The sequence below is a fragment of the Chiloscyllium plagiosum genome, chromosome 7, assembly GCF_004010195.1.
Source record: "Chiloscyllium plagiosum isolate BGI_BamShark_2017 chromosome 7, ASM401019v2, whole genome shotgun sequence".
NCBI lineage: Eukaryota > Metazoa > Chordata > Chondrichthyes > Orectolobiformes > Hemiscylliidae > Chiloscyllium > Chiloscyllium plagiosum.
The window spans coordinates 44,998,943-45,013,666 of NC_057716.1; the positions used below are offsets into that span (position 1 = coordinate 44,998,943).

Below are 14,724 nucleotides of genomic sequence, written 5' to 3' on the forward strand. Positions count from 1 at the left end.
AGAAAGAAAAGAGAGAAAGAAGAGAGAGAGAGAGAGAGAGAGAGAGAGAGAGATAGACAGACACATGATAATCCTATGCAGAAATATGAATTCTTAGAAACCAAGAACTACAATTTTAGATTTTAAAGATTACTTTACATAAAATACTCTAAGTAATGAAAAACTAATTCTAAGAGAACACTGTGATTCACATTCCAAATCATAATTTATTGCTGTTATTTGTGAAAAATTGACAAATCGCCTTTGAAAAATTACTGCAGGAAGAGAGAGAGAGAGAGATAGACAGACACATGATAATCCTATGCAGAAATATGAATTCTTAGAAACCAAGAACTACAATTTTAGATTTTAAAGATTACTTTACATAAAATACTCTAAGTAATGAAAAACTAATTCTAAGAGAACACTGTGATTCACATTCCAAATCATAATTTATTGCTGTTATTTGTGAAAAATTGACAAATCGCCTTTGAAAAATTACTGCAGGAAAATGGCAATACCTTCAGGAATCAGCCCTTCACATACATGTTTCAAAATGACCAAGGGTATTTCTGTAGCAATATAAACATTTCATGCTGCCTGAACAGAAATGATGTTTTAAAACAGTTACTGCATATAATATTTTCTATATCGTAACAATTAACAATAGTATTAACAAACAATTTTCTAAGTTGAATTTAAGAATATTAACAAAATAACTGGATCTGAGGTGGTGCAATTTGGTTGAATGACACATACCCTTCAGAAATACCGGTCTTAAAAGGAGTAAATAAATACGGGGTATAGGGTCCACAAGCCATCAAAAGTATCAGAGGTTTACAAAAGCTTTAAAAATATACAAACAAAGCACTGTGATTCATTTCCAAATTAATAACATTCAATAATAAAAAAGCCAATGTGGAATTTTGTTTAGATCACACTTATGATGTGTGTTCACTTCTAGACTCCACATTACAAAAAGGCTATAAAGGCATTAGAAAATGTGCATAAATGATTCATAAGACTGAGCACAGCTAAGAGATTGCAGTTATGAAGAAAGAATTACCAGGCTCTCTCTTTTAGAGTCATAGAGATGTACAGCATGGAAACAGACCCTTCGGTCCAACTCGTCCATGCCGACCAGGTATCCCAACCCAATCTAGTCCCACCTGCCAGCACCCGGCCCATATCCCTCCAAACCCTTCCTATTCATATACCCATCCAAATGCCTCTTAAATGCTGCAATTGTACCAGCCTCCACCACATCCTCTGGCAGCTCATTCCATACACGTACCACCCTCTGTGTGAATAAGTCTTTTCTGAACCCTTTCAAGTTCCACAACATCTTTCCGATTGGAAGGAGACCAGAACTGCACGCAATATTCCAACAGTGGCCTAACCAATGTCCTGTACAGCCGCAACATGACCTCCCAATTCCTGTACTCAATACTCTGACCAATAAAGGAAAGCATACCAAACGCCTTCTTCACAATCCTATCTACCTGCGACTCCATTTTCAAGGAGCTATGAACCTGCACTCCAACGTCTCTTTGTTCAGCAACACTCCCTAGGACCTCAAGTAAATGCAGAAAACAAGATGCCTGGAATAAAGAGGGAGGTTCCAAAAGTAGGGGACAAAAGAGTAAAATAGTCATTGATAATTCCAAAAACAAATTCACAAGATGTGTCTTTAATAGTAAAGTAATTCAAATGTGGAACTTAATACTCCATGGAGTACTAGAGGTGAATCACATTGAATCACTTATGGGAAACTAGATAAGTATTGTAAGGAGAAAAAAACTGGAAAGGAAAGAAATGTTGATAGTGTGAGATGAAGCAATGTGGAAGGAGAAACATGTGAAACATTAACCCTGACCATGACCTGTTGGGCTGAGTATCCGGTTTCTGTGTAACTCGTCAGTAAAATGTAAGTAACTACAACTCACTGTACTTTATGTACAGTCTGAAGTAAATCAATATTTCAGATTAATGAGTAACTTGCAACACCTTATAGCTTTTTTTATTGCTCATTGTTTATTACTCCCAAATCCCTCATCCACAATATAGGTCTTAAAACAAACTAAGAGATCCCTAGTGAAGAACCAGTATCATCTAAAATTCATTGGTACTTCTGAGTTTTTCACAAGTGAATAAACAAAATAAGCCATACCGCTGAATGAACATCAATTTAAAACATTTTTGTTAAAACCCAGAAATTAAAATAATGAATATTAAGATAATTAACACCACTAATGGAGTAATTTGTAATCATATGATACCACTGGTTGAGTAACTTCTAAAGAACTTTAATCTTACTTTTTTTTAGTTAAAACTACCACTTTTACTGTCACCACTGTCACAATACCTAGAATAAGAGTGCTTCTTGATCAAATTCAATCTATCAGAAAAACGTGCAGCACCAATTCATTGAAAGATGTGAATTGAAATGTGTGCTAATATGAGGAAAACAGATTTAGAGGCAAGTGAGACAACTGAACTTAAGCAAAACCACCAGCAAAAGCTCAAGCATTATAATTGCTTACTTATACAATTTACAGTAATTTCAAAATACAGAAAAATAGTGGCATGTTTCAAATTATACAGCGCTGTTTGTCCTATTGTGCCAATGCCAGCATTTTGAAAACGTTGTCCGATTAGTTGACTGCTACTTTCTCCCTGCAGTCCTACAAATGTTTCCTTTTCAATTATATATCCAATTCCCTTTTCAAAGCCCTATTGCATGTGCTTCCACCCTTCGTTCACAGTGAATTTCTGATCCTCACAACCCTGAATGAAAAGAAAGCCTCATCTTTTCTCTGTTCCTTAATTAAAAACCTATGAAAAAATGGCAAGCGCCAAAAATATTGAATTAAATATGACAGTCCTGTCAAGCAAATAACCTCTCCTAAAAGGGAAGTTTTGCCACAGTTGTAATCTACAATACGTTTTGTTAAAACAAAGTATAGTATAAGGTCTGGATTCAAGTCCCACCAGCTCCAACTGTGTCATAACATCTCTGAACAGACTGATTAAAAATATTTACCAGTCATCGAGCAGTGACCATCAAAACTCTGTGCATTTTTCTTTCTTTACAAGTTTTTCCAGAACTTTTCAGGGCCAACAACATTTAAAGAACAAAAAAAAATTATGATACACCGTACAATATTTAAATTTGATCATCTATCTTTCCGATTGATCCCCAGGTGACCACTTTCTTCATGTATTATTTTCTGAGACATTCCTCTGCAAACTGAACAGATTTTCCAAGCAAACAAGCATTAATGAGTTTTACAGAAGTTTTCATACCACAGTATGTGTTTTCTCTCAAACTGATTAAGGATTTTGCATCCAATCTGATTAGTTGACCCTTAATACCAAGAACATAATGCTTTTATGCCTACCTGAACAGCAAGACAGGAAGCATTGTCTGACAGCAAAATCTGTTCCCCTGCATAATGAGAGGACAAAAGTTATATAGAAGGAAATTTTATCACCTGAATCAGACCATTAGTACACAATAATCTTTTAGCATTGCTTACCTAAAGCAAGAAAAGTCTCCAATGGCATTCTAAAAAGCTATTTGAAGCTAACATTATAAAACATTTCAGTCTGTCAGAAGAAAGAAAGATGACAAGTTCACTGCAATAAAAATTCCTTGGTTTAGAGGACTGGGGCAGCAACCCATTAGTCTTCATTACTTTGCAGTCTACTGACAACTGGAGCAGGCTGCTGTGCCCCAAATGGGGGCCGTAACATGAGCTGATGATATATGAACAGCTGCTAAAGGAAAACTGAACTGTCTCTACCAATGTGAAGCATTTTAAAGTTCTTTTTTTTAATGAGAGCCACATTTGCCATAATATTTAAATATCTGATGGACCTACAAATCATTTCCCAACTGTTGGTAAACCTATCAATAGGGTTTTCAACCATATCATTTCACAACAAGCTATTTACTTGCTGAATAATAAATCATGAAGGCAAGATTTCATGAATGTCTTGTTTATTTGACAGACACATGTCAGCAAAATCATCTTAATAGGATGAAGTACCACCAAGTATTAAAATTTTCCACGACATGCACCGAATCTTTGATTGAAAAACACAATTAGTTGCAAAAACAAATGATGCAGTATAAAGTATTACAAGATTTAATTCTAAAACACAATGCCTACCTTTCAAGGGTTGATACAGTGTTGCATTTTCGGGCCAAGGTTCTGCAGCTGTAACAACAAAATAAATGCATGAAATGTATAGGCATAAAGAACCACATCTGAACTCAAAACAGTAGACCTAACTTCGGAGGAGAACTATCTCCATTTTATTACAAAAATGTGCTAAAAACATAAGAACATTAGATATATGTGCAGGAGTAAGCCATCGAGTCTGCTCCAGCATTAAATAAGACCGTAGCTGATCTTTTCACAGACTCAGCTCCATGTACCTGCCCGCTCACTATAATCATTAATTCCTTTACAGTTCAAAAATCTATCTTTGCTTTAAAAATATTCAATAAGGTAGACTCAAATGTTTCATTGGGCAGGAAATTCCAGATTCACAACCCTTTGAATAAAGAAGTTCCTCCTCCACTCAGTCCTAAATCTGTTCCCCCTTATTTTGAGGCTATTCCCCTTAGTTCTAGTTTCACCTGCCAGTGGAAACAACCTTTCTGCTTCTATCTTATGTATTCCTGTCATAATTTTATAAGTTTCTGTAAGATTCCCCCCTCATTCTTCTAAATTCCAATGAGTATAATCCCTCCCACAAGCCAATCCTCTCATGTTGAGGGTTGTACAAAACTCTGATGCAGTTGCACTTGGAGTATTGCGTACAATTCTGGTCACCGCATTACAGGAAAGATGTGGAAGTGTTGGAAAGGGTTCAGAGGAGACTTACTAGGATGTTGTCTGGCATGGAGGGAAGATCTTATGAGGAAAGGCTGAGGGACTTGCGGCTGACTTTGTGAGAAAGAAGATTGAGAGGTTACTTAATTGAGGCATATAATATAATCAGAGAGTTGGATAGGGTCGACTGGACAGTGAGAGCCTTTTTCCGTCAAATGATGATGGCCAGCATGAGGGGCCACACCTTTAAACTGAGGGGTGATAGATATAGGACAGCTGTCAGAGGTAGTTTCTTTACTCAGAGAGTAGTAAGGGGCAACAGTAGTAGACTCGCAAACTTTAAGGGCATTTAAATGATCATTGGATAAACATATGATTGAAAATGGAATAGTGCAGGTTAATGGTCTTCAGATTGGTTTCACAGGCCGGCTCAACATCAGAGAGCCAAAGGGCTTGTACTGCGCTGTAAAGTTCTATGTTCTCTCAATTCTGGAATCAACCTGGTGAGCCTCCTCTCCACCCCTCCATTGCCAGTACATCTTTCTCAAAAGATACACAGGTATGACCTCAAAAGAACCAGAAACAGTGACAGCTTAACCAACATGTTTTTAAACTCCATCCCTCTGGCAATGCAGGATAATATGCCATTTGCCTTCTTATTTACTTGCTGCACCTGCAAACCACCTTTGTTTGATTTTTTTTATTTATTCATTTGTGGAATGTGGGCATTGCTGGCTGGCCAGCATTTATTGCCCTTGAGGAGATGGTGGTGAGCTGCCTTCTTGAACTGCTGCAGTCCACCTACTGTTGGTTGCCCCACAATGTCATTAGGGTGGGAATTCCAGGATTTTGACCCAGTGACAGTGAAGGAACAGCAATACATTTTCAAGTCAGGATGATGAGTGACTTGGACTTGAAGGTGATGATGTTCCCATATATCTGTTGCCCTTTAGATGGAAGTGGTCATGGGTTTGGAAGGTGCAGTTGGAGGATCTTTGGTGAAATGTTGCAGTGCATCTTGTAGATAGTATACACTGCCGTGACTGAGCGTTGGTGGTGGAGGAAGTGGATGCTTGTGGGCTTAGTGTTAATCCAGTAAGCTGCTTTTCTTGGATGATGTCGAGCTTCTTGACTGTTGTTGGGGCTGCACTCATCCAGACAAGCGAGGAGTATTCCATCACATTCCTGACTTGTGCCTTGTAGATGGTGGACAAGCTTTGGGGAGTTAAAAGGTGAGTTACTTGCTATAGTATTCCTAGCCTCTGACTGTTCTTATAGCTACAGTGTTTATGTGGTGTCCAGTTGGGTTTCTGGTCAATGATAACCACCAGGGCGTTGATGGTGGGGGATTCAGTGATGGTAGCACCATTGAATGTCATGGGGCGGTGGTTAGATTGCATCTTATTGGCGATGGTTATAGCCTGGCATTTGAGGGGTGTAAATGTTGCTTGCCACTTGTCAGCCCAAGTGTGGATATTGTCCAGATCATGTTGCATTTGAGCACATCTGAGGAGTCACAAATGGTACTGAACATTGAGATTCATGAGTCCTATTTGTACAACATACTTTGTGACTTCAAATCACTGAAAAAGTTCTCTAATCCTGATAAATGATAAAACAATTCATTTAAATACACTAATGATTTTTGCTGAACTACAAATTTTATTATGTTTCCCAGCAATTAGCTTATCCAGTTGACATGACATGAGAAGTTTGAAATCAACTATCAAGTTAGTTAACCCAATCATTAGATCAAACAAAATAGTAATAGGCCAATTTACATCTTCAGCCAGTTCCACCAGTCAGTAAAATCATGACTGATCAGATTGTGGCCCCTATTCCATTTTCCTGATTGCATCTATAACCCTCAATAACGTTTTGAAAAAAAAAATCTATTGAACTCAGCTTCAATGGCTCTCTAAGATAAAGAGCAACACTAAGAAGAAATTTCTCATCTGTCTCAAATGGAAGACCCTTCATTTGCAAACTGCACATCATGTTCTTGACTCCCAAGGTGAAACATTCATTCAGCATTTACCGAGACAATCTGTTTGAGTCTCATATATTTAAATTAGATCATTCTTCTAAACTCTAATGAAACTCTAACCTGCTCAACCTTCCTCATAAGACAGCTCTTTTATCCCAGGAATCAGCCTAGCCAACCTTTTCTGAACTACTTTCAGTAAGATTAAACAAAGCAACCAAAACTTAACATAGTACCTTAAACATGGTCTCATCAATGTCCTATTCAATTGTAGAAAGACTTGTCTACTATTATATACTTCATCCCCGTGCAATAAATACCAATATTACATTTGTTTCCAAATCACTTGCTGTACCCGCATGCTAACTTTTTGTCACCTAGAGCTCTCCATACCATAGCATTCCATGATTTCCTTCCATTTAAATAATATTCTATTTTTCTATTCTTCCTGCCAAAATGATCAACTTCACATTTTCCCCACACTTGCCTAATATTTACTTACCTACTTAAATCTACATTCCTTTCCAGATTCTTAGTATCTTATTCACAAATTGCTTGCCTACCTATTTTTTGAATTGTTAGTTAACTGAACATAACAGTTATCAGTGGGACTTTGAAAGCAAAACTAAAAACAAGGTGAAAAGACTTTGCAAGAATGAATGTGTAAGAGCATGATGGATAAAACAGCAGCAAGTAAGAGGAGAGTAATTAAAAGACAAAAGTCATAAGCAGAAAATGCCAAATGAACGTTCGAGCAGCGTAGGTAGTCCAGAAGGTTGAGGTGGTTCAATAAGACATGTAAAGCATGAATAAAGTTCCTGGAATTATTTCATAGAGATTATAGCTTTAAGATAAGGGACAGCAGATAGAAAACAGAAGTGAAGAAATTACTTCTCTCAGTCTGTGGAATTCACTACCCCACAGTATAACGGATGCTCGGACATTGAGTAAATTTGAGGAGGAGACATCGGGTTAGTCATTAGTCCTAGGGTTGAAAAGTGATGGAGAATGAGCAGGCAAATGCAGTTGAGGTCAAGTTGAGCTTAGTCATGATCATATCAAAATAGAACAGGCTCTAGGAGCTGAATTGCCTTCACCTGTTCCTAGTTGTTCTGTTATATTCATTGGAGCACAGAATTAATGGACCCTAGTGAACATCAAGATAACAAAGATCAAGAGACCTCAAAGTAGTAGAAAAATAAGGAAAACTTTTCAAAAGAAGCTGCAATTTGTAGAGGGAAAAGACCAGGAAAGTATTTGAGTCACTGAGCTGATAGTTATTAAAGATGTGAATAAAAATTATAGCGTCATGAGGAAGTAAACATTGAGACTTGCAAGGTAAAAGGTAGCAGAATGCAGTACAATGGTTTTACACACACATGCTGTCAGTATAGTAACCGTGTAGTTCTGTTACACCAGTGTACATTAGACACTTGTAATATACTAACCACTTCATAAGCCAGCTAAAAACTAGGCAATTCTCCAGATTACCTGGCTGTCAAAAATTAAATTCAGACTTTACCTTTTTTTCTACAAATACCACTAGCTAAAGCCAACTTTTAGAACACATTCCTCATTTGCTTGAAGTCACAAAAACAGAAACTAGCCATATAATTACAGGTCAGAAAACCTTCACTTACTATATTCATTTTATTAGCAGGATTTTTTTCCCTGACTCTGAGATGACAGTTTACCTTTAATATTTACTTCAAGCAAATAAATTATGTTAACAATGCTGACAACTTCAAAACAACAAAAGCTTTGTAAAGATTTAAATAAGTGTTACAATATTTTCCTAATAATTATGGTTAACCTGATTAGTCACCCTTAAAATAAACAATAATAAAAGTGTAAAAACTTCTCAAGAAAGTTATAAATCCAGTGGTTTGTCAAACAACAGCATGGTATTATTTTGTGATTAAGATGTAAAAAAACTTCCTATAATACCATACCTAAGTGATAAATTAATAATCCTACACTTCTAAACAAACAAATTAGGAGGAATAAAAAGTTTCAGTCCTACAACAAGAAATATATGTAACAAACACTAAATATATTTTATCTAAAAAAAAGCTTTTGTTAGCAACAGCGGATTAATACGAAACTAAATTCAGTAATATAAATATTAGTCATCTGTGAAACTCAAAAACAAATTATAAAAAAAGTGTGCATTGCATTTCAGTGACCATACACAACTTTATCTATATTTTGTTTCAAATGGAGAATCAAGTGAAACAGTGCCTCTATTTACTGGAATATCTTTAGGAATTATATCTGCAGAACAACTTCCAATACAAATTTTGATAAAACGGAAAAATAAAAATTTAATATAAAAACAGTTTTAATACCAGGAAATAGTCCATGTTTGAACCTTCTGTCTCTATGGATTGTTCAAGACCAATAAATAATGGAACAGTAAATATCACAGATGACAGCTACAGCTGTGATTTTCAGGCTAAAATAACAGTCTTGTACAAAACATGCATTTTAAAAGGTACTGAACATGATGTAAAATTTCTTATATCACCAAACACAAATTACATGTAGCTTAACCACACAAGCCTGTTTTCTATCACAGTGATTTATGACACAAAAAAACTCCACTAAAATCAAACTTCATTTATCCTTGGGCCACATATTTCCATAGCATATGGATTACAGTTTGCTACTCACTACGTCTAGAGCATAAAAGGAAATTTCCCCAAGGTCTTCTGCTTATCAATAGAGGTCTCTATAACATTTCAATATCTGATTTTTGTAATATGCAATTTAAATTAGGTTTGATAAAATCAAAATAGCAGGCATAAAGCAAAGTTTATTAGGCTTTCCACCTTCCATTCTTAACAAAGGCACTGGCATTTTGATTGGTATAGATCCACATAGACAAAGGAAGCCCTCTGCCACTTCACCATCCTGCCTAGTTTTAAGTGCCGAGACAGCAAATTTCAGGAGGTTGTTGAGCTACATAGAGAATTATAATCAAGATTAATATCCACACTTGTCTGTGTTCCTGTTAGGGCTAAGTCGATAGCAGCCGAGAGATTCCCACCAAATTTATAAACATCTAATACAGTTGCTCACAAATGTACATTCATGAGCAGAATCATGTAAGGAGTCAGTTTTCTTTGCTGTTTGAGTTAACTGAATACTTAGCCAAAGGAACAATGTCAATAGCCAGACCATATTACAAGGCCTACAATTTTTGTGGATACAAACAATATTTCATTACATCAATGCCTGGGCTGGTAATCTCAGTTCATGAACCTGCTTGTGCCATCTAACTATTATTGCTGTTTCAATATTATTAGGCACTGTTCCAGTAACAAATATAAATACAGAAGATGCATTCACAAAAGCAAACACAAATTTGGCCTAGCCTGTTAAAGCTATGAACAACTGAGCTTCATAAAGCAAAATGTTCCCGGTTATTATTTCCAGTCTTTTATACAATGGAGCACTATAGCTCATCGAGCATCCTTTTTTTTTTAAATGCACTCACAGGGTATGGGCATTGCTGGCTATGCCAGCATTTATTGCTTATCCTTCATTGCCCAGAGGGCAGTTAAGAGTCAGCTACATTACTGTGGGTCTGCAGTCACACATAGGCCAGACCAGATAAGGATAACATATTTCCTTGACTAAAAGGGCATTAGGGAACCAGATGGGTTTTTCCGACAGTTGACACTGGCTTCGTAGTCACCTATAGACCCTTAATTCCAGATTCTTAATTGAATTCAAATTCATTCATGGCAGGATTTGAACCCAGGTCTCCAGAACATTAGTTGAGTTTCTGGATAAAAATAAACTGATAACACCTTAACAGCGTACCTGTGCCTGATCAAGGTCAACGGGCAGTTACCACTGCAAGAAGAAAATATGTGATTGTCCAGTAAAAACAAAAATAGTTGCACTAATTCCCCTATTAGTTAACACTCACTGTCTAGATTGAGAAATGTGGAGTGCTACTTGACTGTGGTATCAGAGAATAACCAGCATCCATGAAACCACGTTTGTACAAGAACTGATATCTTCATTGCAAAAGGAAGGAAATAAGAAAAATTGGTTCAAAGAGAGGGAAATTGCCAAAGCAAACTATTTTAATGGATGCGTCCTTCCAGCAACATACTTTAATGTATCTAACTTACATTGATGGTACACAAAGTCTTGTAACTTCCAGCAACCCCAGAAAAAGTTCAAGGCGTTACAACCTGGTTCCTAGCACATATAAACGTACAACATAAAACTCAGCCATACTTTAGCAAAATTTGGTTAATCTTAAAGGATGGTTGAGGAGAGAGATGGTTCCAACAAGTTTCAGGGAACTTTTGTTTGCATTGGCTACTTCATACTAATCTGGAAAGGCTTTACGTTGACAGCGATCCCCAAATTGGAAAAACATTCCATTCCCAACACAAACATCTTGCCTTAATTAGAAGGATTATACAGTAACTAGCAGCATGCAATTTATGAAGCCAGTTTCAATTTCAGCACTAATATATTAACAAAACGTTCAAGGTTTCCTTCTGTATTGGCAGATTCAGCGATTTACATTAGACTGATAACATTATATGCATGTACAATAAATAGACTACAGCCTCATGCATCGTGCAGAAATGCTATCACTGAAATGGCACTGCCAAAATTTACAGAAGCTAGCAATTATAGTGAATTGAAATGGAGTGTTAATTTTAAGGCGGTGGAGTGACTTCGCTTACAGCCCAGGAGATAAAGAGCCCAAAGATACAATCCATGGTCTTGACAGTGTTGAGTTAGGAAGGAGAGAAAGCAAAGGCCAGGAAATTTCCTTGGAACTTCTTCCATATTGCAGCTCTAGCCTTGCCTAATAAACAGTGAAAACTTGTTCACACGTGGAACAAAAATAACTCCAAAAGAAATTCTTGCTGAGGAGGAACACAAAGAAAGTAGTTTTTCATCTTTATTCATCAGTGTCTGTTGGATCGACCGTCTGTGGGAATTAAGTTCCAACAAAATCTGAGTGTTGCCAGTTTAACAGTTTTCTGTTAAATTGTTTAACTTCTGCAAGGTTGGTAAGTGAAACAATGTTTTATATTGCCTCTAATCTCCTTTACATTCTATAGGTTCTCACCATATTTTTCCTTAGTTGTATTGAAGTTGACCACCAATCCTCTTAATTTCCACCTATTACACCTCTGAATTATTCAATTTCTTCTTGACTTATACATGGTGCTATGAAAGAAGAAATTTAATTCTGTTTCAAATTTTCTTTAAAAATTCTGGTCACGCAGAAACTTTTATTTTAAAAAAACACGTTGTTCCCCAATATAGCAAGCGGTGGAATTTGAATTCAGTAAGAAAGCCTGAAATTAGCAATCTAACGATGACCATGAATCCATAATCAATTATCAGAAAAACCTATCTGGTTCACTGATGTCTTTTAGTCAAGGAAACTGCCAACCTTACCTGGTCTGACATACACATGACTCCAGACCCACAGCAATGTGGTTGACTTAACTGCCGTTGGGGTGATCAGAGATAAATGCTTGCCAGCCAGCAATATCCTCATCCCACTAATGAATAAAAACAAAACCAAGTGAGGAGAGGTGAATCGGCTCCTGTTTTTTCAACCTCATGGGTGGGCATAAAATTTACGTCCCTTTTCTTTTCTCCTATTGACTCCCAGACACCTACTGTATTCATTCCTCCCATTGACCGACCAGGTCATACCATCTACCTGCCTTCACCTATCCCCACTTCTCCATCCTGACCCCAAAACCCTCTCTATCTGCAGCACCCCTATACCCAACCCCAGTCCTGAAGGTTTACCCACGAAACATCGTCTTCTCCACCTCTTGACGCTGCTTGGTTTGCTGTGTTCTTCTAGCCTCCTGCTTGTCTACCTTGGATTCCAGCATCTGCAGGGTTTTTTTGTCTCTGAGGCAACATATCTCTCCAGTTAAAACATAGGTAACCAGTTTCCAATGCAGCAGGAAGGGACCATATGCAAGGATTTCTTCAGTGAAACACAGCACAATTTTATTATCGACTAATCACAAGAAAAATAGTGGACACAACGTCAAGCATACTCACAGGCACAAAAGTTAGAACAAACATAGTGTCCAGTACAAAAGGAAGAGGAAAGGAACACACTGTCTATATGTACAGTAGAGACAAGTGTCTTTAAGGCACCAGATTTTAACCTAAAATCATGGTTATTTACTGAATGTCTTCAATTATCAGCAGTAGCAAATACCACAAAGTTTTTTTCTAAGTTCTTCGCATCCAAATGATTTTTCTTCAATCAGTTCTGTCACTGAGCACTTGGCTTTCTTCAAAACCAGACAGCACTTTCTCCAGCTGGATCTGTTTCTACAATAGAATCCATTTCTCGTACTCTGACAAAAGCAACTCTGAAATACAAGATGGTTTGTGTATTTCCATGTCTGATGTATAAATGAAAATAGGAGCCAAGGATCTTTTTATACCTGACTGGGTTGACCAGTTTCAGCGCCTTTTGATAAAGCATTAAATTCATTTCAAGCCTTGTTTATTCCATGTTAGTTTCATAGAATATGGTTAACATATCTGGTCAGGTGACTTGTATCAAAGTCAGTGTTTCGTCCCTCTTCAAAATCATTTTAGTCCATGAAATTATTAAAATCAGAATGGAATTTGAATAGTGTGTATTTTATCACCATTATGACAGAACATGTACAATGAGCTCAACTGGAAGTATTTTCAAAATGGATATGCTGCAACATAATCTGCAAGAAAATAGTTCAAAATGACTTTTTGGGAAATAAGTAAATAAGAAATGCTAACAGTTCTTATTCCAACAGGTTGGAACATGCTTCAATCTTGGTATCTGCAAAGGCTAGATAGTATTAGATTATTTTGGCAAACACTACGCCATGCAAGTGTTTGTATTAAATCTTTGGAAAATGACCAAAAAATTGCACAACAGTTGTGGGATATCTTTGTAATTTTTGGTTCTGTTACAAGTGAGACTAACCTGAATTTCTATGTACACATTGTTTGTCAAGCCAGCATTTGTATTATTGAGCTCCAGTTGCTCTAAGGTGGTGCTGGCCTTGTTACTTGAATGATTGCAACCGTATCAGTTTGATTATAATGAAGTTATTCACCCAGAACAGGATTCTTTCCATTAAAAATGTATTTTTTATAACAATTAACGACTTTGTGCTCACTCTGATTGACCAGTTTGTTTTTGTCATCTTTATCATTTGTTAATTATGAAGGTGAGATCTGAAGTCACATGCATTCGATTACTGGCACAGGCTTCCAATTGCTGGACTGTTTTTAAAGTTACAAAAAAAGGACTGGCAGCTTAATGTTCCAGGATATAAATGGTACAGGAAGGATAGAAAGGGAGGCGAGAGAGGAGGAGGAGTGGCATTTTTGATAAGGGATAGCATTACAGCTGTGCTGAGGGAGGATATTCCCAGAAATACATCCAGGGAAGTTATTTGGGTGAAACTGAGAAATAAGAAAGGGATGATCACTTTATTGGGATTGTATTATAGAACCCCCAACAGTCAGAGGGAAATTGAGAAACAAACTTGTAAGGAGATCTCGGCTATCTGTAAGAATAATAGGGTAGTTATGGTAGGGGATTTTGGTAGGGGATTTTAACTTTCCAAACATCGACTGGGACTGCCATAGTGTTAAAGGTTTAGATGGAGAGGAATTTCTTAAGTGCGTACAAGACAATTTTCTGATTCAGTATGTGGATGTACTTACTAGAGAAGGTGCAAAACTTGACCTACTCTTGGGAAATAAGGCAGGACAGGTGACTGAGGTGTCAGTGGGGGAGCACTTTGGGGCCAGCGACCATAGTGATGGAAAAGGATAGACCAGATCTAAAAGTTGAAGTTCTAAATTGGAGAAAGGCCAATTTTGACGGTATTAGACAAGAAC

The 14,724-nt window shown here is 37.0% G+C and overlaps 1 protein-coding gene across 1 annotated transcript in view; it reads right to left on the reverse strand.

The window, feature by feature from the left end:
* mtx2 (metaxin 2) overlaps positions 1–14,724 on the reverse strand; it is a 102,635-nt gene that overhangs the window by 78,622 nt on the left and 9,289 nt on the right. The window contains exons 2-3 of the mRNA XM_043693536.1: positions 4,155–4,202; positions 3,381–3,427 (exon numbers count right to left, since the gene is read on the reverse strand). Coding sequence (XP_043549471.1) covers positions 3,381–3,427; positions 4,155–4,202 — 95 coding nt within the window. The remainder of the gene's footprint in view (positions 1–3,380; positions 3,428–4,154; positions 4,203–14,724) is intronic.